Source organism: Hypanus sabinus, chromosome 6, assembly GCF_030144855.1.
Source record: "Hypanus sabinus isolate sHypSab1 chromosome 6, sHypSab1.hap1, whole genome shotgun sequence".
In the NCBI taxonomy this organism is placed as follows: Eukaryota; Metazoa; Chordata; class Chondrichthyes; order Myliobatiformes; family Dasyatidae; genus Hypanus; species Hypanus sabinus.
In genome coordinates this window covers 156,251,406-156,278,448 of record NC_082711.1, presented here as the reverse complement: position 1 = coordinate 156,278,448, position 27,043 = coordinate 156,251,406, and the positions used below count along the sequence as shown (strand labels likewise).

Genomic DNA, 27,043 nt, shown 5'->3' with positions numbered 1-27,043 from the left:
TGTTCTGATATTTTCTTTTATCTTTTTGTTAGGTGACAAGAAATCACAAGGTGTATGCCCCATGCTCAGTCAACCATTAACTATGTCAATAACTTTCAATAATTTGGAATGCCTTTGACATTCATAAACATAGCAAATCCAGTCTAGCCAATTCCTACCTGATCAGTCCATTCTCTTCTGATCAGCAAAATGATGGAAGGAAGTACTAACAATTTTATTGTGCCACCAATAACCTGCTTAGTTCTGTTAGGACCACTCAGATCCAGATCCTAATGCAGTCTGGTCTTAACATTGACCAGGTGAATTCTGGAGCTGGGTTAAGAGTGACTGCCCTTGACTTTACACCAGCATTTGACAGAGTGTGGCATCAGAACCAATGGAAAAATTAAAGTCAAAGATAAATCTTGGGAAAACTCTCCATGGCTGAAGCTGCAGCTAGAATAAAGTTCAAGAGCTGAGATTGACGGCCAATCATCTCAGCCCCAGAGCACTGTACAAAAGTTATTCAGTAAGACGTCCCAGCTGCATCCATCTTTAGCTGCTTCATTAACGTCCTTAGTTGCTCCTTATACAGAAGAGGGATATTCACAGATGATATACACTCAGTGACCACTTTATTAGGTAAATCTGTACACCTGCTCATTAATACGAGTATCTAATCAGTCAATCATGTAAGTGGAAGTTACCATTCATGCCGCACAAATGCCAGACAATTCATTCTTTTCCTCACCATTTAGCTGGAATATAAAGCCATAAGATACAGGAGCAGAGTTAATCTGCTTTGCCTATTGAGTCTGCTCTGCTTTTGAATAAAGGCTGATTTTGGTTTTCTCAATGCCTCGCTCAGACATTCTCCCTGCAAGCCCTAACCCCTTACCAATATAATTGAATCCCCATAATCAATATCTGAAATGTCACTGTTGATAAGAAACTTAACTGGAATAGATCAGAGACTGGGTATCCTGTGGGCAGCAGCTCATCTTCTGATACCCCAATAGATTTATCAGTAGAAAGTGTAACCAAATACCTTGCACCAGCCTGGATGATACTCCCACACAAGCATCTCATTTGGGATGAAGCAACCTAATTGAGTGGAAGCCTATTTATAAGCAAAATATTCACTCCCTCAGCCCACAGCCCACTACGGCTGCAGCATGTAGCATCTTTAAGATGCGGGGCAGTAAACTGTCAAGGTGTCTTTGATAGCATCTGCCGAATGTGCAATTTCTCCATAAAATCAAAGGCACATTTAGACAGATCCGCTTACAAGATCTTCTCTTAGCCCCATACCATTCTGACTTGGAAATGTGCTACATTATCAATGGGGCAAATTCCTGAAGTCTTCTATATAATAAGATTGCAGAAATAAATTCAACACCTTACGATTTAACAGCTCAAGAAAGGAACTCAACATGGGATGTTAGGTATTAGGCAAAAACATCTTGAACTTCGCAAGGATCTCCTCATCTGGTGAAAGAATAAGATAGGTCCTGGAATTTTATCTCTGATTCACTGGTGATGCTTAGATAATTAGAACTTTCAGGACTGAAAAAAAACATTTGTTAGGGGGTAAATGTATCATGGATAGTGAGATCGAAGGTAAATGCATTTACACTCAGGTCACGGTTTCAAGGGTTGCAATGCCTATTTCAGCCCTGCAGACAATTTAAATGTTTTAGTTGTTTCATACATTCTTGTTTTTCAAATCTAGATCCATCCCAACTAGTAAAATCGTTAAAAGTCACACAGGGTTAAAACTTGCTGGGAATTGACTTAAGTGCTTTAGTTTTAAAAGATTTGTAATGAGATCAAATGAAACTTCGAATCAGTTGCAGTAAATTGGATTTAGTGAAGGTCGACTTCACTGATGTCAGCTGTCTCCTTAGGGGATGCAGATGATGGTCTGAAGATGTTTGCAGTTGTTTGATTGGTGTCTTAGGCATTCACCTGCTGTGGGATATGCATGGAGCCTACTGCCATTGGTTCACTACCATTCAACCATGGATATGACAGCCTTGCAGAGCTTCTGACCAATTAGGTTGCAAACTCCTTCTTCTACTATTTAGCATGCACATGAACCTACACTCTGTGGCCACTTTATTAGGTACACACGCACTCCTGCTCATTAATGCATTACAACAGTGATGTACATAAGAGCATCTCTGAATGCACACCACATGGGAACATGAAGTGGATGGGCTACAGCCGCAGAAGACCACAACGTGTACAGGGAATCATGCAAAAAACAACAAAAAAAACATCCAGTGAGCAAAAATGAGGGCAAAGATGCCTTGTTAATGAGAGGCCAGAAGAGAATGGTCAGACCGGTTCAAGCTGACAGGAAATTGACAGTAACTCAAGTAACCTCACATTACAACAGTGGTGTGCAGAAGAGCATCTCTGAATGCACAAAACATCGAACTTTGAGGTGGATGGGCAGCAGAAGACCATGAGCATACACACAATAGCCACTTTATTAGATACAGGAGATACCTAATAAAGTGGTCACTGAGTGTATATTCAAGGAGGCTGTACAGCAGGTATTCAAGTAGATAATTAGCCAGGATTGCAGTATTGGTGGAGCAAAACATGCAGACCAGGTCAAGTGGTTCAGTTGTTTTTCAGACCAAACGTAAGAATGAGGAAGAAAAGTGATCCAAATAACTTTGACCATGGAATAATGGTTGGTGCCAGATGGGGGTGGTTTGAGTATCTCAGAAATTAATAATCTCCTGGCATTTTTTTCATAAAACAGTCTCTGGAGTTCATAGAAAATGGTGCTAAAAACAAAAAAAAAAAATCCAGTGAGTTCTGTAGGTGAGATGTTTTGTTAATGAGAGAGATCAGAGGAATATGGCCAGACTAGTTCAAGCTGACAGGAAGGTGACAACAACTCAAGTAACCACATTTTACAACAGTGGTGGGCAGAAGAGTATCTCTGAACACACATGTTGAACCTTGAAGTAGAAGCTCTACAGAAGAGCATGAGCATAAACTCAGAAGCCACTTTATTAGATACAGGAGGTACCTAACAAAGTGGCCTCTGAGTGTATGTTGAAGGTTTACCAGGTTATTACTTCACAGTGAAATATTGCAGCAGACATGGTCTTCTACTCTTCTTACTGAGCTAGTGTTGTTCTCCAGGTCATGGTGGGGTGGCGTTATGCCGGGCCATGTGGTTCTTAATTGGGCTGGAATACAAATTTCACGGCTGGTAGCTCACAGTGCCTCAAGGATACCTGGTTCTGAGCTAGTAGAATCGTTTACAGTCATTCCCTCTTCACATGATGGTGCTGTACAATAAACTGAGAACATCCTGGATACGCAGTCATGATGCTGACAACGCAGTGCTCATCACTGTCAAGGAGAGATGCACCTCTGAAATACTAGTGAGGACATGGTCAAGGTCGTCCATTTCTCCTCTCACCTGCCACAAGCCCAGATGGGCACTAGTACTACTGAACTGTTCCTGGTGTTGAAGATTTAGGCCCCAGCCAGTGTGCATCCTGTGTCCTTCTTCCCTTTAGTGCTTTAATCCAACATGGAGGAGTATTGGTCCATCAGCTGAGCAAGGGCAGTGGTGATATTCAACAGACTGTCTCCTTGTCCACGCTTGGTGTGATGTCATAAGAATGCATGGAATTCTCAGCTATTCCTTAGGACTTCAAGGAAAGCCCTTCCTGACTTAAACTGTTGAGGTACTGTTTCTATTAGATGCACCCAATGACCATTCAGGGATTTGATCTCATATCTCTGATTGATTAGATTAGAGCTCAGAGCTCATATAGACTAGTAACAAGATCACTTCTATACAACACAGCCCTCTATGTGGACAAAATACTGTCTGATTTCAGGTTCAGATTTATTTATCACATATAGTGAAACACACAGTGAAACGTGTTGCTTGCATTAACAACTGTAATCCCTCCACCAGGCTTGTATGCAAACTCAGCTCATTAGCCGGCTCTGCCTACAGCCACGTGACTCTGCGATGCGAAGGCCATCTTTCATAAACAATATACATCTCGGGTCCGTATGATTTGGGGTTCAACCAAACAGGCACACTGTGATGTTCCGATTAAGGAACCCTCAATTTGATTGAATGCTTTCTAAGTACTGCCCATACACAATTATCAGATGGCAAGGAGAAACAGATCATACACTGCATCAAATTATAAAGGAAGTATATTTACTATTTTCAGCTTTATCAAACAGTTATTAGGAAAAAGAAGAGGGTCCATTACTGTTAAACCAGTCCAAAGTGCACATAACCATTGCAACTCGTACTGGAGTATCTGGGGGTGTATCTCTTACTCTCGCGCTGGACCCACGGTCTGCGTGAAATCAACCGCCACAGTTTTGAACCCCCCTTGAAGTAAGTCAGTCAGTCTCTCTCTCTCACACACACACACACACACACACACACACACACACACACACACACACACACACACACACACACACACACACACACACACACACAGTTTTCAGTTTTGCCCTTGCTCTTTGGAACCATTCATCAGCACAAAGCACTTCTTCTTCCAGTGGGGACTCTCCTTCCAAAAGCATTTTGCGGCATCTTCTCTTCTGCCCTGCTCTGCAGCTCCTGGCCAAAAGACCCCAAAGTGGACTACTGTCTGTCACCAACTCTCTCCGGAGCTCTCTAGAAACCTTAACCAGGGCATTGCACAACCGACACACCGAAGGATGTGCTGGGGGCAGCTTGCAAGTGTCAGCACACATTCTGGTGTCAACATAACGTGTCCACAATTCTCGGCAGAACAACACAGAAGAGAACAAGCAACAAAACTACAGCAAAACAAGCGCCCTTCCTTCCCTCCCCATCAACCCACCCACACAGACAATCTTCTACCCCAGGATAGTCCTCTAGGTCTCCAGCAGACTCACAGACAATGGGCAATACTCTGTCACCATTATCTCCTTGCTCTGTACTTTCCCCATCTAGAGCGAATTTGTCTGCCTACCCCATTAAAAGGTTTTTATTTAGACTTAAGCCTTACAGATTTAATGAAATACAAATGTAAATTAATGCAACCTTTATTATTTTGCTTAAAGATTGTTTCCCAAGGTGCTGTGTCCAAAACTGAACAGTTAGGGTATAGCCAAGTGTTTGTCCATCAGACACAACATTCCTTCACTTTCATATTTAAGACTTTTTGAACTAAGGTCCAGTGTTTCTTTAATCTTGTTGATTGCTTTTGTACCCATGCACAAAATAAGGCTTCAATGAGCAATTCCAGCTCAGAACCTAATGGGACAATTTCAAGAAGGTGATGAAGCAAAAGAGATTCACCGCCACTTCAGAACAGCCAGAACCTAATCCAAGAGCTTCATTGCTTCACATACTAATGGCTTCAACCAATGCCACTCCTCAGAAAAGTATTCACAGACGTGTGTACCTTACAACCATCTTCACAGGGTAAACGCCAACATTGAGCCTCTTCTCGTCCGGTATGGTATACAGGATCCTACCGCTGTTGCTGGTGATTTCGGTGTCAAAATACACCCACCTGCCCGCAGGGGGCTGCGTCATGAGCAAAATGTCAACCTGCACAGCACAGGAAAGAGCAGAGTGTGAAAATGCTACATTAAGAGGGCAGATTTCAACAATCCTTGCACACAGCATATGGAAACGAGCAGACTTTGCTTTGTTACAGTCCTGATATTTCTCCCCAAGGATGCAAACTGCTTCAAACCGTGGCTGACAGGGAGCACTGACAGCTTTACTTGATGGCCACAATATTGAACAGAGAAACTCTAACAAATAAACTTGGTGCTCAAAATAACTCTGCTCTCCCGAGACACCTCATCACAGATTGATATCCTACAGCACAAAGCCCATTGCCAATGGTCCTCAATTAAACAAGATTTTATTATTTGAAAATCTAAAACTCACTATTATCAATAACTCTGAGGGATTGCTGTGTTCCCCATGCCATTACAGCCTCATAAACACACTCTTTTAATGCTTTTCCTGAGCTTACACACTCTCAAGGTTTTGCATTACAAGAGCAATGTATTTGAACAGCAAACCGATGAAGGTTTTTTTCATGGCTTATGTTATAATCCTTCCCCAAGTGCTATAAATAGCTCAAAATCTAGTTTACATTCATCGCTGCAGACTCTTCAAAATCATTACAAAAGAACAGCATATAAGAGCTCTGATATAGTAGTAAATTTCTATAAGATTAACAGTTTTTGGTATATAAAGTGTCTTCATATTTTCCAAACACAATTTTAACCTAGGCATTTAACAACTATCTTTTAGCAACTAAATGCCCCTTTTATGGACACACCTTAGTGATGATGATTAACTAAATAATTTTACTTCCATGTTTATTGAGATACAGCATGGAATAGCCCCTTTAGGCAGGTCCTTTGAGCCGAGTTAATCCTAGCTTAATCACTGGAGAATTAACAATGACCAATTAGCCTACCATCTGGAAGAAACCCAGATGGGGAGAAGATACAAACTCCTTACAGGCAGCGACGGGAATTGGAACCGGGTCGCCTGTATGGTAAGGCATTGTGCTAACCGCCACGCTATCGCGCCACCCCACTATACTATGCAGAACACATGTGTATCTATAGTGGTGTGATACATGGATGCAGAATTCAATTTAGTTTGAGAGATTAGAGACACCCAAATTACTTCATTCTATTCCATTGAATCACGTGATGCTGGAAATACTACTGGGATTGACTGAATCTGCCCATAAGAAGAGTAACTTCATTCACCAAATTACAAAGATGGATATTCTCATTCCCCTTAAACTGTTCCTTGGACTTTTATCTCTCTGCTAAAATAAAAACAGAGTGAAATATCAGCAGTTCAGTGCAAACCTAATGGACAAGGACATGGTTCAATGTTCCTGTGGTGTGTTTCAGGTTTAAAGGTTATCCCACAAGTCAGCTAGTGGGATAGCTAGGGTAACATCATATTTTATTGATAAAAACAGGAGGAAAAAAGGTACACATAGGACATAGATCATATAACAAGACCTTTAGCCCATAATGTTGTGCCAAACTTTAACCTATTCCAAGATTAATCTAACTTTTCCCTCCCACATTGCCCTCTACTTTCACCTCATCCATGTGCCTATCTCAGAGTCTCTTAAATGTCCTTCAAACATGAGGAAGTCTACAGATGCTGGAAATCCAAACCAACACACACAAATTGGTGGAGGTGCTCAGCAGGTTAGGAAGCACCTGTGGAAAAACAGTAAACAGTTGATGTCTTGGGCCAATACCCTTCATCAGGACTCAAATCAGATGCTACCTGGCCTGTTGTGTTCGTCCAGCACTTTGTCTATGTTGTCTTAAATGTCCCTATATGTATCTGCTACTACCACCACTCCAGCAATGCATTTCACACACCCATCACTCTCCAGTTAAAAAAGCTATTTCTGACATCCCCCGCTATACTTTCTTGCAAACATCATAAAATAACACCCTAGAAAAAAAAGGTTCTGGCTGTTCACTCTATCGATGCATCTTATCATCTTATACACCTCTATCAAGCCACTTCTCATCCTCTTTTGCTCTAAAGAGAAAAGCCCTAGCTCGCTCAACCATTCCTCATAAGATATGCTCTCTAATCTAGGGAATATTTTGGTAAATCTCCTCTGCACCCTCTCTAAAGCTTCCACATCCTTCCAGCAATGAGGTGACCAAAACTGAACATAATATTCCAAGTTTCTCCTTATAGATGCTGCCTGGCCTGCTGTGTTCCACCAGCATTTTGTGTGTGTTGTTGTTTGAATTTCCAGCATCTGCAGATTTCCTCATGTTTGCTCTGATAATATTCCAAGTGTTGTCTAAGCAGAGCTTTATAGAACTGACTCATGGCTCTTGAACTCATCCCCTGACTAATGAAGGCCAAAAGACCATAGGCCTTCTAACCACCCTATCAACTTGCACTGCAACTCTGAGATATCTATGGATGTGGACCCTAAGATCCTTCCATTTCTCCACAACTGTGAAGAATCCTGCCATTAACCCTGTACCTCAAGTACTTGTACTTCAAGTTCGACTTTACAACATATATCACTTCACACCTTTCCGGATTGATATATTTGCTTAAAAAGTACTTTAGGCCAATTGCAGTCAAATATCAACAATTTCATATTCCACTCACCTGTTTTTATAGAACAATTGTTAAATAAATTAATGTTATTGCATTTGCTTTATTGAAGACTTGAGAAATTATTGGCTGCTTCACTCTATTAAAGTAGATATAGTTGATACTTAGAGGTGGTAACAATCATCTTAAATTCTCAAACTGAAATTTAATGGTGAGAAGTTCATTGTTTTTGTCATTTAATTACTGAGTAATTACTTAATTAGCATCAGGGGAAAAATCGTTATTTGCTTTCTCAGTGCACTTTTATGCTCAGGAATGCCACAGACACAGAGCTGGAACTGTTTATATGATATAGTTGGTGGGAGGAGGGTGGGGAAAGGGCTCGAAGATGTTCACGTGCCATCAGCTGTCAAGAATGCTGTCCAGAACTCAGAGAGGACACACTGAGCTGCACAAAGGAAGGCTTCTTCCCTTGGCCGGGCTTCAAGAATGAAAGGTCACAGAGTCGGGAAACAGAGTGAAGATAGTGGAGGGTGGGGAAAGGGCTTGAAGTTGTTCACGTGCCATCAGCTGTCAAGAATGCTGTCCAGAACTCAGAGAGGACACACTGAGCTGCACAAAGGCAGGCTTCTTCCCTTGGCCGGGCTTCAAGAATGAAAGGTCACAGAGTCGGGAAACAGAATGAGGATAGTGGACTCTCACAGGTACAGCTCTCTGCACCATCGAGGACCTGTAAAGGAGGCAGTGTCTCAAGAAGGTGACTTCTACCACCTGCTTTGCAATGCTGCCATCAGGCAGGTAATACAGATGCCTGAAGACCCGCAGCTCAAGGTTCAACAATAGCTTCTTCCACACTGCCATCAGTTCCTTGAACTGACCTGAAAAATGCTAACATGCCTTGAAAAATGTTTATTTTCCTCTCTGTCTTTTCTTGCACTAGTGCTGTTAAGTTTATTTTGCCATATAAGTTATGCATAATTTATATTAAGTTGATGTTAATAACTGTTTGTCATGTTTGTAATTCCCATGACTTTTTATACCTTGTGTATGTTTGTTTGCCAGTGACAATTAACTTGAACTTGAGATACTTAGGACTGAAATGAGGAGAAATTCCTTCTCAAGAGAAGTGGAGCTGTGGAATACTACTTGAGACTATGGAGGGAAGATTGCAGAATATACTTAATAAGGAGATGGATAACTTTTAAATACAAAAGCTTTCAAGGAATACACACTCAAAATGTTGGAGGAACTCAAAAGGTTAGGCAGCATCTTTGAAAATGAATGAACAGTTGACATCTTGCACTGAGATCCTTCTTCAGCAGTGGAAAGGAAGGGTAAGACACTCGAATAAAAAAAGTGGGGGGAGGAGAAGGAGCACTAGCCAGATGATGGGTGAAGCCAGGTAGGTGGGAAACGTAAAGGGCTGAAGAAGATAGAATCTTATAGGAGAGAAGAGTGGACAGTGGGAGAAAGGGAAGAATGTACAGACAAAGCATGGGAATTTGCTTTTATGATAGATATTCAGCCATAATTGAATTCAATGACAGAGAAGACTTGAAGGGTTTAATGGTTTCCTCGAAATACTATGCTTCTATAAATTACCTCACAAAGTTCAGACAAATACAACAGAATATGGGTTCTAGGCCATTGGGAGGAAAGAATACTTTATGGGGATTTTGTAAGTTTACAAACTTCATTGACAATTTTTGGAAGTAGAAAGATGAAGGGTCACTGCCTTTGACTGTTTATTCCTCTCCATTGATGCTGCCTGACCTTCTAATTTCCTCCAACATTTTGTGTTGGTTGCTCTGAATTCTCAGCATCTGCAAAATGTTTTGTGTTTAACGATCATGAGTGTTACTTTTATTGTTATTGCCTCACACAATGGGATTGGTGCAAGCCAATAGCCCAAGACAAGATGGCCAGAATTATAGACACATGATTAGTTCTTTATTATTCATTAACTATATTGTTGAATGAGGTTTTATTTTGTACAACAATAGTGTTTGTAAAAGAAAAAAATATTTATAATTTCCTGGCAGCAGATAGCAATTGTTTTAATCAATTTTGATTAACATGAATTTGTTGTGCTTTGATAATTTGGGTATTGAAGTCAATCATCAACATTCATCATTTACAATGAATATATTCTGGTTCCTCTGCAGATTGTTTTTATAGACTCGGTACAAATTTTAGAACATAGAACAGTAAAGCACAGGAACAGGGCCTTTGGCATACAATGTTGTGCCAAACCAGCTATGAAGTAAATTAAAACCCCCAAAAATCTAATCCTTCCTACCTACACAACGTCCATATCCCGCCATCTTCCTCACATTTATATGCCTACCTGAAACTCTCTTAAAAGCCTCTAATGTATTTGCCTCAACTATTGTACCAGGCAGTGCATTCCAGGCATCCACCACTCTTTGAGTAAAAAATCTATCCCTCACATCCGCTTTGAATCGACCCCCTCTCACCTTCACACCTGGGAAAATAATACTCCTTGCCTATTCTACCTATGCCTCTCATATTCTTATAAACCTCTAGCAGATCTCCCCTCAGCCTCCGCTGCTCCAAAGAAAACAACCCAAGTTTGTCCAGCCTCTTGTGATAGCACATGCTGCCTAAGCCAGGCAGCATCCTGGTAAACCTCTTCTGCACCCTCTCCAAAGCCTCCATACACATTCCTTCTTATAGCGGGGCGATCAGAACTGTATGCAATACTCCAGATGTGGCCTAACCAGAGTTTAATAATGTAGCTTTATAAATTTTGCTTCACAGATTTGTAACATGGACATTAATTTTGCATTTGTGGAAGCCTATGAGCACTGCATTTAACTTTTTAAACATTTTTTTGAATAATCTGAGACCATACAAATTACCTGACAGCTTTAGGGGTCACATTGTGCTCTCTCATTCAACCTACTGGAGTTGAACATAAGCATAACTCTGCATATAAGCATCATAATTCTATTCAAATATTTCTCTGGCTACTGCTTTCAATAGGACTGACCTTGCGGATTCTAAGTATCATGTAGGTAATTAAATGCCACAAAGTGGAAACAAAAACTCAAGGTGCAGAAAATCCAAGGATCATTGAGGTTTGCAGACATTCATGGTTCATTCCAATATATTTACCTTTTTCTACCAAAAGGTTTTTGCCTGCTAAATACCTGTTAAGTGGACATTATACATGAGCTGAGATTACATTGATTACTGACCAATTTACCAGCAGCCTGGTAGCATTGGCGTTTTAAGGATTTTTTTTATTTGCAGCAAATTTTAACATGTTAGATTAGTTCTTATTTAGTGCAATTAATAAAATGTAAACTGTCATGCTGGTTTAACTAAAAAAAAAAGAATATCTGTCACTAGGATGTTTTCATTTTTTATGCAATCTATATTAAAATTGAAGACTGAACATTTCTCCCCCAAAGGAAACAGCAGTGATGATAGATATCTGCTGTGTTATCTTGACAGTGAACAAAAAGGCTTTTCAGAAAAGCATCCACTTGGGAGCTCACAAAATTCTTAATGCAGCTATATTGATCCAAAGCTCTTTACAAGTGTCAGTGGTGAATAAACTCATTATAGTGACCACTGGAGTTGAATCACAAATCGGTCTGGGAGTTAATCACTGCCAGGACTGCAGCAACATTGGATCAGATCGTGGTCACCAAAAAAAAAATCTGCTTGTGTTTTTGCTGTGAAATTTGCAAGGTACTTCTTTTGATTTGGCAATGACAGGAGGGAGCAACTTTGAACAATAACCATGAGAATAAAAACAATAACACGCCACCTGGCCTTTCAGCCCTCCTCTCACATTCATTAAGATTATTGACCATCTTCTACCTCAGCACTGCTTTCTAGTAGAAAGCCCACATCTCTTGATTCCCTTAAGCTCTGTTGATCACTATTTTGAATGATCTCAGTGTCTGAGCCTCAACACCCTTTGGAGTTAAGATCCCAAAGGTTTACCGCCCTCGGAGTAAGGGAATCTCTCTTCATCTCAGTCTGAAGTGCTGCCTTTTGCCCTGGACTCCCGTCTTGGAGAAGCATTTTCGCTGCCTTCTGGCCCATCAGTTTAGACCATAAGACGTAGGGGCACAAGACTCAGCCCAGTGATTTTGCTCTGCAGAGAGATGATTGAGATAGTCTCTCGTTCTGCTCAGTTTTGGGGAACTTCAGAGGTTGAATTTACACAGTCTCGGCCTGCCTGGTGACCTCACCTGGAACCGTGTGACTGATGGTCCTAAGCTCAATGTCTCTGTTGACTGCCTATCCATATCCATGGGCTACTGTTGCTATGGAAGAGGGGCCGATTTCACCATCCGGAATGAGAGTGAAAGGTCAGGCAGAACAGCAGAATGAGTTTTCTTTCTTTCTCCGCTTTTAGCAATTTTTTCTTTCTAATGTGTCTCACGTGTTTTGGATGACAATACTATGGAGATATATTTACCATTTCAAGATATTTGTGTGTACTTTCTGTCTTACAGCCAAAATTAACTTATGGATGTCTGTAAAAATAAAACCCACTTGTTATCGGGGGTTGGCCTGTTTTGGATTTCTTATTTTTTATAACATGAGGTTATAAAACACGAGGTTTTATAACACAAGATCAGCCCACTGGGTCCCTGCTAGACTCCCAGTGGGAAAATCCCATATCCCTTTTTCTATCCTCTCTCTCTCCCTAACAGTTCATCAATATCTATTTTATACTTCTACTCTTTATCTGCAGTAAAGTGCAATTTAAAATAGGCATCTGAGGAATGTGAGGAAACCAGGAAACATGGGAGAAACCGTTATAATCACACAGAGCCCACCCGAGGACAGGATTCTGGATCCACAGAACTTACACTAACTGCTGTACCACTCCTTCACTCTGTTTTAAATGATTTAATTATATAAAATTATTATGTAAAATGGGCACCACGATAGAGTAGCAGTTAGCATGATTCTATTACAGCTCTGGGCGTACCAGAGTTCAGAGTTCAATTCCAGTGCCATTCTGTAAGGAGTCTCTGTTCATCCTCTCCATAGATGCGTAGATTTTCTCCGGGTGCTCTGGTTTTCGCCCACAGTCCAAAGAGGTACCGGGTAGGTTCATCTGTCATTGTAAATTGTCTCATGATTAGGTTAGGGTTAAGCAGGTTTGTCAGGGGCTGCTGGTGTGGCATGGTTCAAAGGGCCAGAAAGGTCTATTCGTACTGTACTGCTAAATAAATAAATAATCTGAATAGAAAACATAATGGGAGTCATCTCCAGGACTGAACAATTTCACTAAACATATCAAAAATACTTTGGGAAAATAGAGACCAATCTGCATTTTGTGTTTGAATCGTTATATCATTTCTGAAGACTCCGCAGATTCTGGAAGTGTGCCTCTATCAGTAACAAAAAGTAACCAAAAGGTTGCTGATTATTTCATGTCAAGGTAACTAGATTTCAGAAGTGCATGTGTCTTGGGTTAAGTTTAGCCAGTTCCCACCCAGAGAGGAGATACAAAAACTTCCGAGAGGACTTATAAAGACCTCCAAGGGAGCAATGAACAAATTGTCACAAACAATATGAAGATTTAAGACAAAATGCGAAACAATTCCCATTGACGTAAAGATCAAGAAACAGAGAGCATGGAATGAGGGCAACTGAGAAAGGAAGTAAAAGTGCTTGGAGAGGTCGGCAGTGAATGACAGGGGTTTGGAATACCTTGCCAGGAGATCTACCCATGGCATACCAGGGGACTATATAAGTACGTGAAAACAAATGCAGGGCATTGGGGAGAACACAAGGGGCAGGAACTAGCTTGGTTGTTCTTGAACAACCATGAACATAATGTCTTCCTCCTGTGCTTTATTCTTTGTAGCTTTGTGATTTAGGAGAACAATCTGGAAGCAACTTTTCATAAAATTATTTTTTCAATTAGAAAACCTGAAGATTGTGGATGCTGGGTCAAAAAAACATTACAAGAATTATAAGAACAGGTTTTTATTAAATAAACATCAAGAGGTAGAAAGGCATGACAGGCAAAAGGAGAGAAGGCATACATTGGTCAATATCCAGTAGAATCAGGGTGAGAGCACACAAATTCAGCAATTGTGTACACTGTGTCCCCTCTGGTTCTGTCCTCCAGCCCTTCTCTACAGCAGTGGATCATGCGTATTCTAGACAATATAATATAAAACAGTTTTTGTTCATATCTCTCTTCATTTTTACAACTTTGACTTTTATTCCTAAACTCCTTCATCTTCAGCAACAAACTTCCACCATCCGTTCTGCCCAGATCCCCCATCAATTTATATGTTTCTACCAAATTTCCCCTCGGCTTTCTCATCTCCAGAGTAAACAGTCCCAACCTCTTTCATTCCTAGAACCATCTTCATAAATATTTTCTGTGTCCTTCCTGAAGTCCACGCATCCTTACTATGGACTGTTGACTCAAATTGAACACAGCACTCTAGCTGAGGCTATATCAATGCTTAATAGAGGATCAGCATGATATCCCTGCTTGTATACTTAGATAAAGGTAAAATTATGTATGTCTTACTGACTGTTTTCTCAACCTTCCTTACAATGTAAGTGATCAATGCACTTATATCCACAGGCTCCTCTCCTCCAGCTTCCCTATAGGACTGTATTATTTAATATACAAAGTCCAAAGTAAATTTATTATCTGTGTGTGTGTGTGTGTGTGTGTGTGTGTGTGTGTGTGTGTGTGTGTGTGTGTGTGTGTGTGTGTGTGTGTGTGTGTGTATCACCATATACAGCCTTGAGGTTAATTTTCTTGCAAGCATGCTCAATTAATCTATAATGGAATAATAACCATAATAGGATCGATGAAAGACTGCACCAACATGGGTGTTCAACTAGTGTGCAAAAGACAACAAACTGTGCAAATACAAGAAGAAAGAAATAATAAATAAATAGATAGATAGATAGATAGATAGATAGATAGATAAATAAATAAGCAAGCAAGCAAGCAATAAATATTGAGAACATGAGATGAAGAGTCCTTGAAAGGGGGTCCATAGATTGTGGGAACAACTCCGTGGCGGGGCAAGTAAATTGAGTGAAGTCATCCCTTCTGGTTTAAGAGGCTGATGTTTGATGGCGTAATAACCTCTCCTAAACCTGGCGGTGTGAGTCCTGAGGCTCCTGACCCTTCTTCCTCACGGTAGTAGCGAGAACCTGGGTAGTGATGATCGACGTTGTTTTCCTGCGACGCTTCATGCAGATCTGCTCAATGGTAGGACGGGCTTCTTTATTATATATTGCCTGCTCTTCTGAACAAAATGCATAATTACCTTATATTTGTCTGTATTAAACTTCATCTGCCAATCCACTAACGTATATACATCAGCTACATCAACATGTCATACATCTATCATAATCCTCCTCAATATACACAATACTGTCAACTTGTGTATCATCCAAAAAGTTAGAAACAGTGGTTTTGACCTGTGAGTCTAGGCCATGTATATAGTTTTTAAAAAAATGAACAGTAGCCCCCCATCTACTCACGGAGAATATCACAATTCACCTTCCTCCATTTGTAAACGTTTCAGCACAACCTTCTGTTATCAATTACTCCAGCAACTTTGTTTCCTTGCTTTTTATAACATCACGATTATATTTTTACAAAAATTAAAAGTTTTTTTCAAAACAAATAAGTTTACTAACAAAAACTGGTCACAACAAGCCTCAGGTGCTTCAATTAATTCCAAAATAGTTCATAATAATAAATCATTCTAAGGGGTATCAGGGTTTTGGGAACTCTGATTGAGATAAATTTCGAGAAAGAGGAAGTAGAGCATGATACATAAGTTAAGGCCAGGGTGTGATTACAAAGGGTGTGTATTCACATAGCAACTGCATACATCATGCCAGGAGGCTGTTTATACAGACCATGCAATTACATGTTCAACACCCCAACAGTGATTGTACAGATAATGCCCTGAGAGTGATTCCACAGGCTATAGTAGTGCTAGAAAGTTTGTGAACAGTGTAGAATTGTCTCTATTTCTGCATAAATATGACCTAAAATGTGATCAGATCTTCATGCAAGTCCTAAACCTGATGAAGACAACTCGATTAAATAAATAACACAAAAACATTATACTTGTTCATTTATTTATTGAGAAAAATGATCCAATATTACATGCATTTGTTGGAAAAAGTAGGTGAACCTCTGGGGCAATGCCTTCTATAAAAGCTATTTGGAGTCAGGTGTTCCTATCAATGAAATGAGATTGGAGGTGTGAGTCATAGCAGTGCCCTGCCCTATAATAAAAGACACGTGAAGTCAGGTTACGGCTCTTCCCAAGAAATATCTGTTGATGTGCACTATGCCTCAATCAAAACAACTTTCAGAGGACCTTAGAAGAAGAATTGTAGAGATGCATGAAGCTGGAAAAGGCTACAAAAGCACTTCTAAAGACCTGAGCATTCAGCCATGCACAGTAAGAGAAATTGTCCACAAATGGGTGAAACTCAGTAATGTTGCTACTCTCCTTAGGAGTGGGTGACCTGCAAAGATCACACCAAGAGCACAATATGCAATGCTGAAGGAACATAGAACATAGAAATCTACTTCACAGTACTAGCCCTTCAGCCCACAATGTTGTGCCAACCATGTAACCTGCTCTGGAAACTGCCTAGAATTTCCCTAGCACGTAGCCCTTATTTTTCTAAGCTCCATGTACCTATCTAAGAGGCTCTTAAAAGACTCTCTTGTATCCGCTTCCACCACTCCCACCGGCAGTACATTTCGTGCACCCACCACTCTTTGTGCAAAGATTTACCTCTGACATCCCCTCAGTACCTATTTCCAAGCACCTTAAAACTATGCCTCCTCATGTTAGCCATTTCAGCCCTAAGAAAAACCTCTGGCTATCCACACAGTCAAGACCCCTCACCATCTTATACACCTCTATCAGGTCACCTCTCATCCTCCGTCACTCCAAAGAGAAAAGGCCAAGTTCACTTAACCTATTTTCATAAGGTACGCTCTCTAATCCAGGCAACGTCCTCGTAAATCTCCTCTGCACTCTCTCTATAGTATCCACATCCTTCCTGTAGTGAGGTGACCAGAAATGAGCACAGTAGTCCAAGTGCAGTCTGTCCAAGGTCTTATATTACTATAACATTACCTCACAGCTGTTGAACTCAATCCCATGTTTGTTGCAAGCCAACACACTTTACGCCTTCTTAACAACACTGAAGGAGGTGATAAAGAACCCAAAGGTAACAGCAAAAGACATGCAGAAATGTTTAGAACTTGCTAAAGTCTCTGATCATGTGTCCACTATAAGAAAAACACTGAATAAGAACGGTGTTCATAGACAGACACCATGGAGGAAACTACTGCTCTCCAAAAAAAAACACATTGCTGTACGTCTCACGTTTACAAAAGACCTTCTGAATGTTCTGCCATGCTTCTGGGACAGTGTTTTGTAGACAGTTGAGATGAAAGTTGAATTTTTTTGACAACTGTGCACATTTCTATATTTGGAGAAAAAAAATGACACTGCACACCAACACCAAAACGTCATCCCAACTATGAAGCATGGCAGAAGGAGCATTATGGCTTGGGGCTGCTTTGCTGCCTCAGGGCCTGGACAACTTGCAATCATTGAGGAAACAGTGAATTCAAAACTGAATCAAGACATTTTACAGGAGAGCGTCAGGGTAGCAGTTCGTCACCTGAAGCTTGATAGAATTTGGATAATGCAACAAGACAAGGATCCAAAAGACAAGAGTAAATTAACAACATAATGGCTTAAAAAGAAGAAAAGTTGTATTTCGGAATGGCCGCGTCAGAGCCCTAACCTTAATCTTATGGAAATGTTGTGGATTACTTAAAGCAAGCATTTCATGCAAGAAAGCCCACCACCATCCCAGAGTTGAAACAGTATTGTAAGGAGGAATGGCCTAAAATTCCTCCAAGCTGACGTGCAGGCCTGATCAACATTACCTGAAACTTTTGGTTAAAGTTACTGCTACACAAGGGGTGGGGGGGGGGGGGGGGGGCACATCAGTTTCTGAAAGCAAAGTTTCCCATACTTTTTCCAACAAATACATGGAATATTGGACCATTTTTCTCAATAAATAAGTGAACAACTATAATTGTTCTGTGTTTTCTGTGTTACTTATTTAATTAGGTTGTCCTTATCTAGTTTTAGGACTTGCTTGAAGATCTGATTGCATTTTAGGTAATATTTATGTAGAAATAGAGAAAATTCTACATGGTTTACAATCTTTCTAGCACCACTGTATGCTTGGAGTGTGGTTATGTAGCCTGTGACAGAAGACCAATTACACGGGCGATACCCTATATGTGGCTACACAGTCAGTACTCAGATAGATTACATGGCCTGTGCTCAGACAATGTTTAAAAGGACTGTGCCCACAGAGTGCATATAGGCTGTGCTTTGAAAGTGATTATGCAATCAATGCTGGAAGAGTGATTACACTTGACATGACACAACTACACAAGTTGGCAATTTCACAGGTGCCATGTAATCAGCAAGAAAATTATGACATATACTTTGCATTAGGAATAATTACATGGACTGTGTTTGGATATTAGTGGCATAGACTGATCTGCAAAGTAACTTCTCAAAAGAAGTCTTTCTGCAAATTTGCACTTTCTTACTTCAGCCGTCAAGCAGGCTTCTGACATCTTTGCAATGCACAAGAATACCTTAATGATACCTATCCTTACCCACTGCAGTAAACCCTCTTCTAGGTTCTGACAGGACAGAGTAATAATGGCACGTTGTCCACCTTTGCCATCATAAGTCACCATTATCGACAGCTGCACCACCATTCAAGACAACCAGGCTAACCTGCCTAGGGCCCAACAACTCTTCTGAGCCTCAAGGATTTCAATCCCCAAGCTTCCAAAGATTGATATTTTTCCTCTCTGAAAAAACCCTCGACAACCATCTGGGATAGAAAATTCCAAGACATTCATCATATTCTGCAACAAGAAATATCTTATGTACCTTAGTTTCAAATGTCTGCTCTTTTATCTTAAAGATAAAGTTAAAAAACTTATTAAAAATATATAGACATTGAAACGCATCATTTCAGTGAAATGCATCATTTGTTTCAACACAACTCTGTCCAAGGATGAGCCGGTAAGTGTGACCATGCATCCAGCCACTTCATAGGATGTTCACAATTTACTAAGCTTTTCTAATCTGCATGCATTTGGGATGTGGGTGGAAATCAATGCACCTGGACCAAACCGATCTGCCATGGGGATAACATACAGACAGTGGCAGGAATTGAACCATGATCACTACTCCATAAAGCAGTGCACTAACTGCTACTCTGCCTTGCCGCCCCTTTTAACTATGTTACAACCATGCCCCCCTCAGTGCAAGACTGTCCCACTACTTCAGTGATCTACTGTTAAGCAGCCCTCCAGCACAGAGCTCATCGTGAAGTTCACTGGCAGGGGGAACTTAAGCAACTGCAGTACACTTTGCTTATAAATTTGCTGGGGCCACTCTGCATCCCGTGAGGGGCAGTGCACAGGATTCTCCCTTTGAGTTCAATGGAAGTGAATAGCCGCAAAGCTTCAGCTGAGAATTTGGCAATTTAAAAAAGACTTTCAGATAGACTATTATTTCAAAAACTCACTTTTAAGCGTTTCTCATATTTTTAAATGCTTTATTTGCTTTGTAATTTAACATATGTAAAGGTATTTCAATGTGCTTGAATGTAACTCATAATGTTCTAGTGCACTGAAGTTGTTTGAAGTTCACTCCCATCTTCACTCATTTCTCACATTTTACAGGGCTGCAGCAAACACTGGGACAGCTTTCAACACCGGACAAACAAATTTATTGGTACCTTTTCTCCAGTCAGGGTGACCATGTCGAGAGGACCATACATAAACCTCCCCACCAGCGTCTGAGGGACACCTTCCACCACGATGACATCATTGGCTCTGTGATTCGCTGTGACATTCTTGGAAAAGAAACAGAATTTGAAAACGTGTATTTTTAAGCACATGTTCTCTCTTGACACATCATTGATCAGGCAGTCCGCAGAATGCAATCCTTCTTTGGGCAAAAGCAGAAAGGTGCAGTGGCACAGCTTATGGAGTTACCTCACCATCCCAGTGACCCTGTTCACTCCGGTGGAAACTACACATTCTCCCTACAATCACGTGGGCATCATCATGGTTCTCCTGCTTCCTCCCACACCCCCAAGGCATGTACGTTGGGGCAGGGGGGGCAGTTTATTTTGCACAGTAAATTGCCCCGAGTGTGCAGGTGAAGGTGAATTTCGGGAGTGAATGAGGAGAATGCAGGGAATGACAAATTGGTGCTTGATTGTGGGCTGAAGGGACAATTTCTGTGTAGTTTAACTCTGTAACAAATGTACATCATCTGTGGAATACAAGAGGACTGAACTGAACGATATAAAATTAAACTCGCAAGAAGTTAACCATTGGCCTGAGAGGCCTCTGAGAACTGTTAATTCTGTGATCCTCCCACTTACCCGGGAGATTGGGTGGGATATAAAGCAGGGTGTGGTGGTGAAAAAGAGGTCATCTCACATTGCACATGAAATATGAGATCACCACTTTTCCATCGCTCAGTAAGCTAAAGAAAATTATTTAGGCATAGGGAGCTAGATACTAGGCAGGAATAAGTGAAGTAAATATATGAAAATCAAAAAAATCTGCAGATGTTAGAAATCTAAAAGAAAAAAAGAAAATCCTGGAAATATTCAGCAAATCTTTGGGGTTATCAAGAGAGTCAGGTCAGAAACCTGGCGTCATAACTAGAAATGTTTGATTTTTTTTACCTTCATTCCTTTTACTTGTTTGTACTTGAGCAATGTTGTTCAAAGCATGAATTTCTCAAAACACAACCATAACATCTAAGAAATAAGCGAAGTATTTTAATAAATAAGTTCGCTACAGTTTGAATTTCACAAGAATGGGCTTCTTGGATTCATGTGTGGTACAAATTGTTTAACTACCAGGTCTATCCAAAGAATAAAACATAGAACACAGCAGCACAATGCTGAGCTGACTTTACACTAAGGTTCAATTTCACTATTCCCACCTACATAGCCCTCCATTTTTCTATCATCCATGTGTCCAACAGTTTCTTAAATGTCCTGAATGTAGCTGATTCTACCACCACCCCTGCCAGAGCAGTGCATGCACCTACCACTCTCTGTGTAATAAACATAGCTCTGACATCCCCACTATACTTCCCTCCAATCACCTTAAAATTCTGTCTTCTTGTATGAGGCATTTTTACCCTGGGATGAAGTCTCTGGCTATCCAATTGAAGTATGCTTCTTATTGTCTTGTACACCTCTATTAAGTCACCTTTTTTATTCCCTTAGCCTTAGCTCCCTCAAACTCTCCTCATAAGACATGCTCTCTAATCTAGGTAGCATCTTGGTAAATTTCCTCTGCACCCTCTCTACAGCTTCCACATCCTTCCTATAACGAAGCAACCAGAAATTAACACTAAGCTGTAGAGAGGGTGCAGAGGAAATTTACCAAAATATACGTACACGACGCTGGAAGAACTCAGCAGGTCAGGCAGCATCCGTGAGAAAAGAGAAGCCAAAGTTTCGGGCCAAGACCCTTCATCAGGAATGGAGGGTGGGGGGGGGGGAAGAGAGGGCCAAATAGAGATAGGGGAGGGGGTATGGCCTAGAAGCTCCAAGTGGAAAACCAATCACAGGAAAGATAAAGGGGGAGGGGGAGGGGATAATCATGAAAGAACTGTAGAGATAAAGAAGCAGAAAGTTGAAAGGGGAGAGAGGCAGAGAGGGACCTGGGATAGGGGAAGGGGGAGGGGGAGGGAATTACCAGAAATTGGAGAATTCAATGTTCATACCACCAGGCTGGAGGCTACCCAGACGGTAGATGAGGTGTTGCTCCTCCAACCTGAGTTTGGCCTCAAGGCAGTAGAGGAGGCCATGTATGGTCATATCTAGATGGGAATGAGAGGCAGAGTTGAAGTGGGTGGCAACCGGGAGGTCCTGTCCATTGTGACGGACGGAGCAGAGGTGCTCGACAAAGCGGTCCCCCAATCTGCGTCGGGTCTCGCTGATGGCCGCACCGGGAGCACCGGATGCAATAGATGACTGCAGGAGGCTCACAGGTCAAGTGTTGCCTCACCTGGAAGGACTGTCTGGGGCCCAGAATGGTGGTGTTACAGTTGTGCCACAACTCTTAAAGGAAGTGACAATGTAATTGCTAACTGTTTAGATGCTGAATTGAATGTATAACTGTATTTAGCTGTAGTGAAAAAAAACTCTTTTGTATTGTGTTAGATTCTAAAATCCTGTAAGACTCTGTATTAATTCATTTTTACTGATGGTAAAAATCTTTGAAGGAAGGGGGTGTTACGAATGTGCCACAACTCCGAGGGGCCGAAGGGTACAAAGTCGCTCCCTTCTTTTTGAGAATCGCAAGATCGCTATTAATTCAGGTCTGGGACCCAGGAAATGAGAGAGAGACATGCAGAAACCACAGGGTTTGGAATGTGTCCTGGGCTCAGCGAAACAAAGCCACTGATAACGGCCATTGTCTCTTGGAGACGGAATTGTGTATTGAGTACTGTACTATTCATTGAAGCCCCTCAGGGGATGACCAGAGTGGGCTGGTTGAGGGATTGCATCATCCCAACCTGATTGGCATCTGAGACCCCGTGAGTAAGGATAAAAGAGGGTCTGGGGAACAACCCCTTTAGACGCACAAGGAGAAATGCTGGAAATCCAGTGACAGCGTTTTATAGCAAAAGCCGGTGGGGGCCCATGTGCGTCCTCCCTTGCCAGGGTAGCGGGCTCATCACGGAAGAACGGCTTAGCTAAAGGAGAGACCACAAGTGAACGGCCACACCAACGGGACTTCTGACGGATCGAAATCATAAAAGGAAAGCCGGCAAGTTTCTAAAAATCTCTCTCTCTCCAAACAAAAGGCTGCAGCCTGAATGAACTGAGTGACTTTTATATTTCCATCGGACAATACGTTATCCCCTAGACAACGATAGAGCTTATTTCTTATTGATTATTATTATACCCGCACTTTTAGATTTAGTATTGACGACGTATATTATCTGTATGGTTGCATTGATATTATTTTTGTGTATTTTTACTAATAAATACTGTTAAAAATAGTACCATCAGACTTCAACGGACCTCTCTATCTTTGCTGGTAAGTGACCCAGTTACGGGGCTCGTAACAGTGGTAAGAGGGGAGGTGTGGGGACAGGTGTAGCATTTGCGCTTGCAAGGATAAGTGCCAGGTGGGAGTTCTGTGGGGAGGGACACGTGGACCAGGTAGTTGCGGAGGGAACAATCCCTGCGAAAAGCTGTGAGGGGTAGGGAGGGAACGATGTACTTGGTTTACTAAGATGCTGTATATAAAATTTACCAAGATGCTGTATATAAACAAGTGTGATCTAACGGGTGGTTTATCAGGCTGCAACATTAACTCGTGCCTTTTGAGCTCAGCCTCCTGACAAATGAAGGCCTACACACCATACACCTTTTTAACAACCTTATCAATTTGCATGGCAACTTTGAGAAATCTATGGACAAGGACCCCAAATCCCCTGTTTCTCTACACTGCTAAGAATCTTGCCATTAACTCTGTATCCTGCCTTCAAATTCAACCTTACACACTTTTATGGAAGTGAACACCATCAACCACTTCTCAGCACAACTCTCCGTCTTGTCAATGTCCTGGTGCAACCTATGACAACCTTCTACATCGTCCTCAATCCTACCACCTTCAGCAGCATCTGCAAACTTACTAACCTACCCTTCCACTTTCTCATCCAGGAAACTTATAAAAAAATCACAATCAACAGAGGTCCCAGAACAGGTCGCTGCAGACCACCACTGGTTACTGACCTCCAGGCAGAAAATGCTCCATCTGACACAACCCTCCACATTCTAAGGGCCAGGCAGCACACAAAATGCAGGAGGAACTCAGCAGGCCAGGCAGCATTTATGGAAAAGAATACACAGCCGACATTTCAGGCTAAGCCACTTCATCAGAACTGGGAAGAAAAGATGAGAAGTCACAGCAAGAAGGTGGGGGAGGGGAGGAAGAAGCACAAGGTAGTGGGTGATAGATGAAACCAGGAAAGGGGAAGGCTGAAGTAAAAAGTTGGAAAGTTGATTGGTGTATGAGATAATGGCTGGAGAAGGGGGAATCTGATAGGAGAGAACAGAAGGCCATGGAAGAAAGGGAAGAGGGAGGAGCACCAAAGGGAAGTGATGGGCTGGCAAGGAGATAAGGTGAGAGAGGGAAATGAGAATGGGGAATAGTGAGGCGGGAGGCAGTGCGGGAAGTTCAAGAAATCGATGTTTATGCCATCAGGTTGGAGGCTACTGAGATGGAATATAAGGTGGCTCCTCTAACCTGAGTGTGGCCACATCTGAGCAGTAGAGGAGGCCGTGGACTGACAGGTCAGAATGGGAATGGGAAGCGAAATGAAAATGGGTGGCCACTGGGAGATTCCACATTTTCCAGCAGATGGAGCGTAAGTGTTCGGCAAAACTGTCTTCCAATCTACGTCAGGTCTTACTGATAATCAGGAGACCACACCAGGGACACCAAACACTGTATACAACCCCCAACAGCCTCACAGGTGAAGTATCACCTCACCTGGAAGCACTATTTGGGGCCCTGAATGTTAGTGAGGGAGGAGATGTAGGGGGTAGGTGTAACACTTGCTCTGCTTGCAAGGATGTGCCAGCAGGGAGATTAGTGGGCAGGGACAAATGGACAAGGGAGCCATGTAGGAAGTGATCCCTGTGGAAAACAGAAAGTGGGAAGGAGGGAAAGATGTGCTTGGTGGTGAGATCCCACTGGAGATGGCAGAAGTTATGTGCTGGACACAGAGGTTGGTGGGATGGTTGGTGAGGACAAAAGGAACCTTATCCTTGGTGGGGAGGTGGAAGGATGGGGTAAGAGCTGACGTGCATGAAATAGAAGAGATGCAGTTGAGGGTAGCGTTGGTGCTGGAAGAATTCCTTTTTTTTTGAAGAAGGACAACATATCCTTAGTTCTGGAATGAAAAGTCTCATCCTGAGGGGAGATATGGTGGAGACAGAGGAATTGAGAAAAGGGGATGGCAAGACATAAGCTCATTTATGTGCTCTGGTCATATATTAGCTCTGGGTCTTTTGCACAAGTGCTGCCTATCCAGCTGTGATTTTTGCACATCTTTATTTTTTATTTCAGGTCTCCAACATCTGCAGTACTTCAGCATCCTTGAAAGGAAATGAAGGTTTGAAATTCCTCATCAATAAACAAAAAAAAAACATGAAAGTGGGCTGAAGTACTTAAGTAAGGAAACCAGACCAGAGATTATTTTACCTAATCAGAGAAGAATCAAAGAGTCTCGTGTTTCTAGATTATTTGCTGCTAATTATTTAGTAGCAAACTGAGTTGGGGCCATTGGGGTAGACAAGAGTGTGTTTTGTTAATGCAGTATTTATTTTAGAAGTTTGTATATCTACTTGAAAACAAGCTGATATTTATATATTAAACATAACAGAAAATGCACTTTGTGGGCTTCCATTAAAACATCACAAGTCACAAGTGGCAAGACAAGAACTGTTTAGTGAAATTAATAAGACTCTAAAATGCTTATGATATATCAAAGTACATTAGACAGCTTAAGTGAATTTATACTTAATGGCTTTCTGCCACCAGGCTTCATCAGGCAGATCTATTAGAATGCCACGTGCATTACAATATGACCTGGAATTAGCAAAACAAAAACAAATTGAAAATTTATCTAAACAGTCTTTCTAATGGATCATAATAGAAAAAAATAAAAAACTGATCTGCAGGAAAAAAATAATCAGAAACAGAAAACGGCCATTTTGTTTACAGAGCCTCCTCTGCCACTTAATAAGATCACGGCTAATTTTGACTGTAATGTCAATTCTACTTCCCCATATGCATGTGGCCACCCTTCCACCCTCTTTCATGTCAAGAAATTACTTGCCCCGCCTTAATCATAATAATCAGAAATTCTGCTTCCAACATCCTTTGAAGAAGAGAAATCCAAGAACACAAGATCATTAGAGGGAAGATAAAATTTATTGCATTTCAGTCTTGAATGGAGGACCCCTTTTTTTTAAACACAATTCCCTCATTCTGGATTCTCCCATGAGAAGATCATTCTTTCTACCTTTAACCTATCAAGACCCCTCAAAATCTTGTATGTCTCAAGCACTCTTCTTATTCTTCTGATTTCCAGTGGGTAGAAGTCTTTCCTTTCCAACTTTTCCTTATAATGCAACCCAGCCATTCCAGGTAACAGTTGAGTAAACCTTCCAATGCATCAATATGTTTCCTTTAAGAAGACTTTAGACTATACTCGGATGTGGCCTCAGCAAATTCCTATATTACGGACATCTAACCACTCTGTGTTAAATTGTTTTAGACCGATGCATCACCATTCCATTTGCTTTGTTAATACTAGTGTTCTACATACTAACATTATACAAATCATGCATTAGGATATCCAGACTCCTCTCTATCTAACAGCAATGCAATTTCTCACCGTTCATTTACAGGTATGCGTCACTTAAGTTCCACGATATGTTCTGTGAAATCAGGTGTTATGTGATTTGGACGTTGTGCGAGCACTTAATATATACTTTGCCTCTTGCTGCTGCTATCACTAGGAGTGGTTTTGCTGCGTTTGGAAGCCATGATGCACTTTATGGTAATGTTTTTGAAAGAAAATTAAACAGAGAGATAACGCTACTACACTCAAGAGATGTGCGATACTCGAGATTGGTTATGTCCGCTACGTCATGTTCTCCGATCAGGACTACGGACGTATACGCGATCGGACATTGTCCGAACGGACGTTAAGTGGCGCACACCTGTATGTTGTTTATTATGCTCCCTTTCACATTCCCTGC

At 41.4% G+C, this 27,043-nt stretch overlaps 1 protein-coding gene across 1 annotated transcript in view; it reads right to left on the bottom strand.

Moving 5' to 3' along the window:
- The window catches only part of pitpnm3 (PITPNM family member 3), a 451,795-nt gene that overhangs the window by 70,053 nt on the left and 354,699 nt on the right, over positions 1–27,043 (bottom strand). Inside the window, exons 14-15 of the mRNA XM_059973272.1 lie at positions 19,964–20,080; positions 5,421–5,569 (exon numbers count right to left, since the gene is read on the bottom strand). Of these exons, the coding sequence (XP_059829255.1) occupies positions 5,421–5,569; positions 19,964–20,080 (266 nt within the window). The remainder of the gene's footprint in view (positions 1–5,420; positions 5,570–19,963; positions 20,081–27,043) is intronic.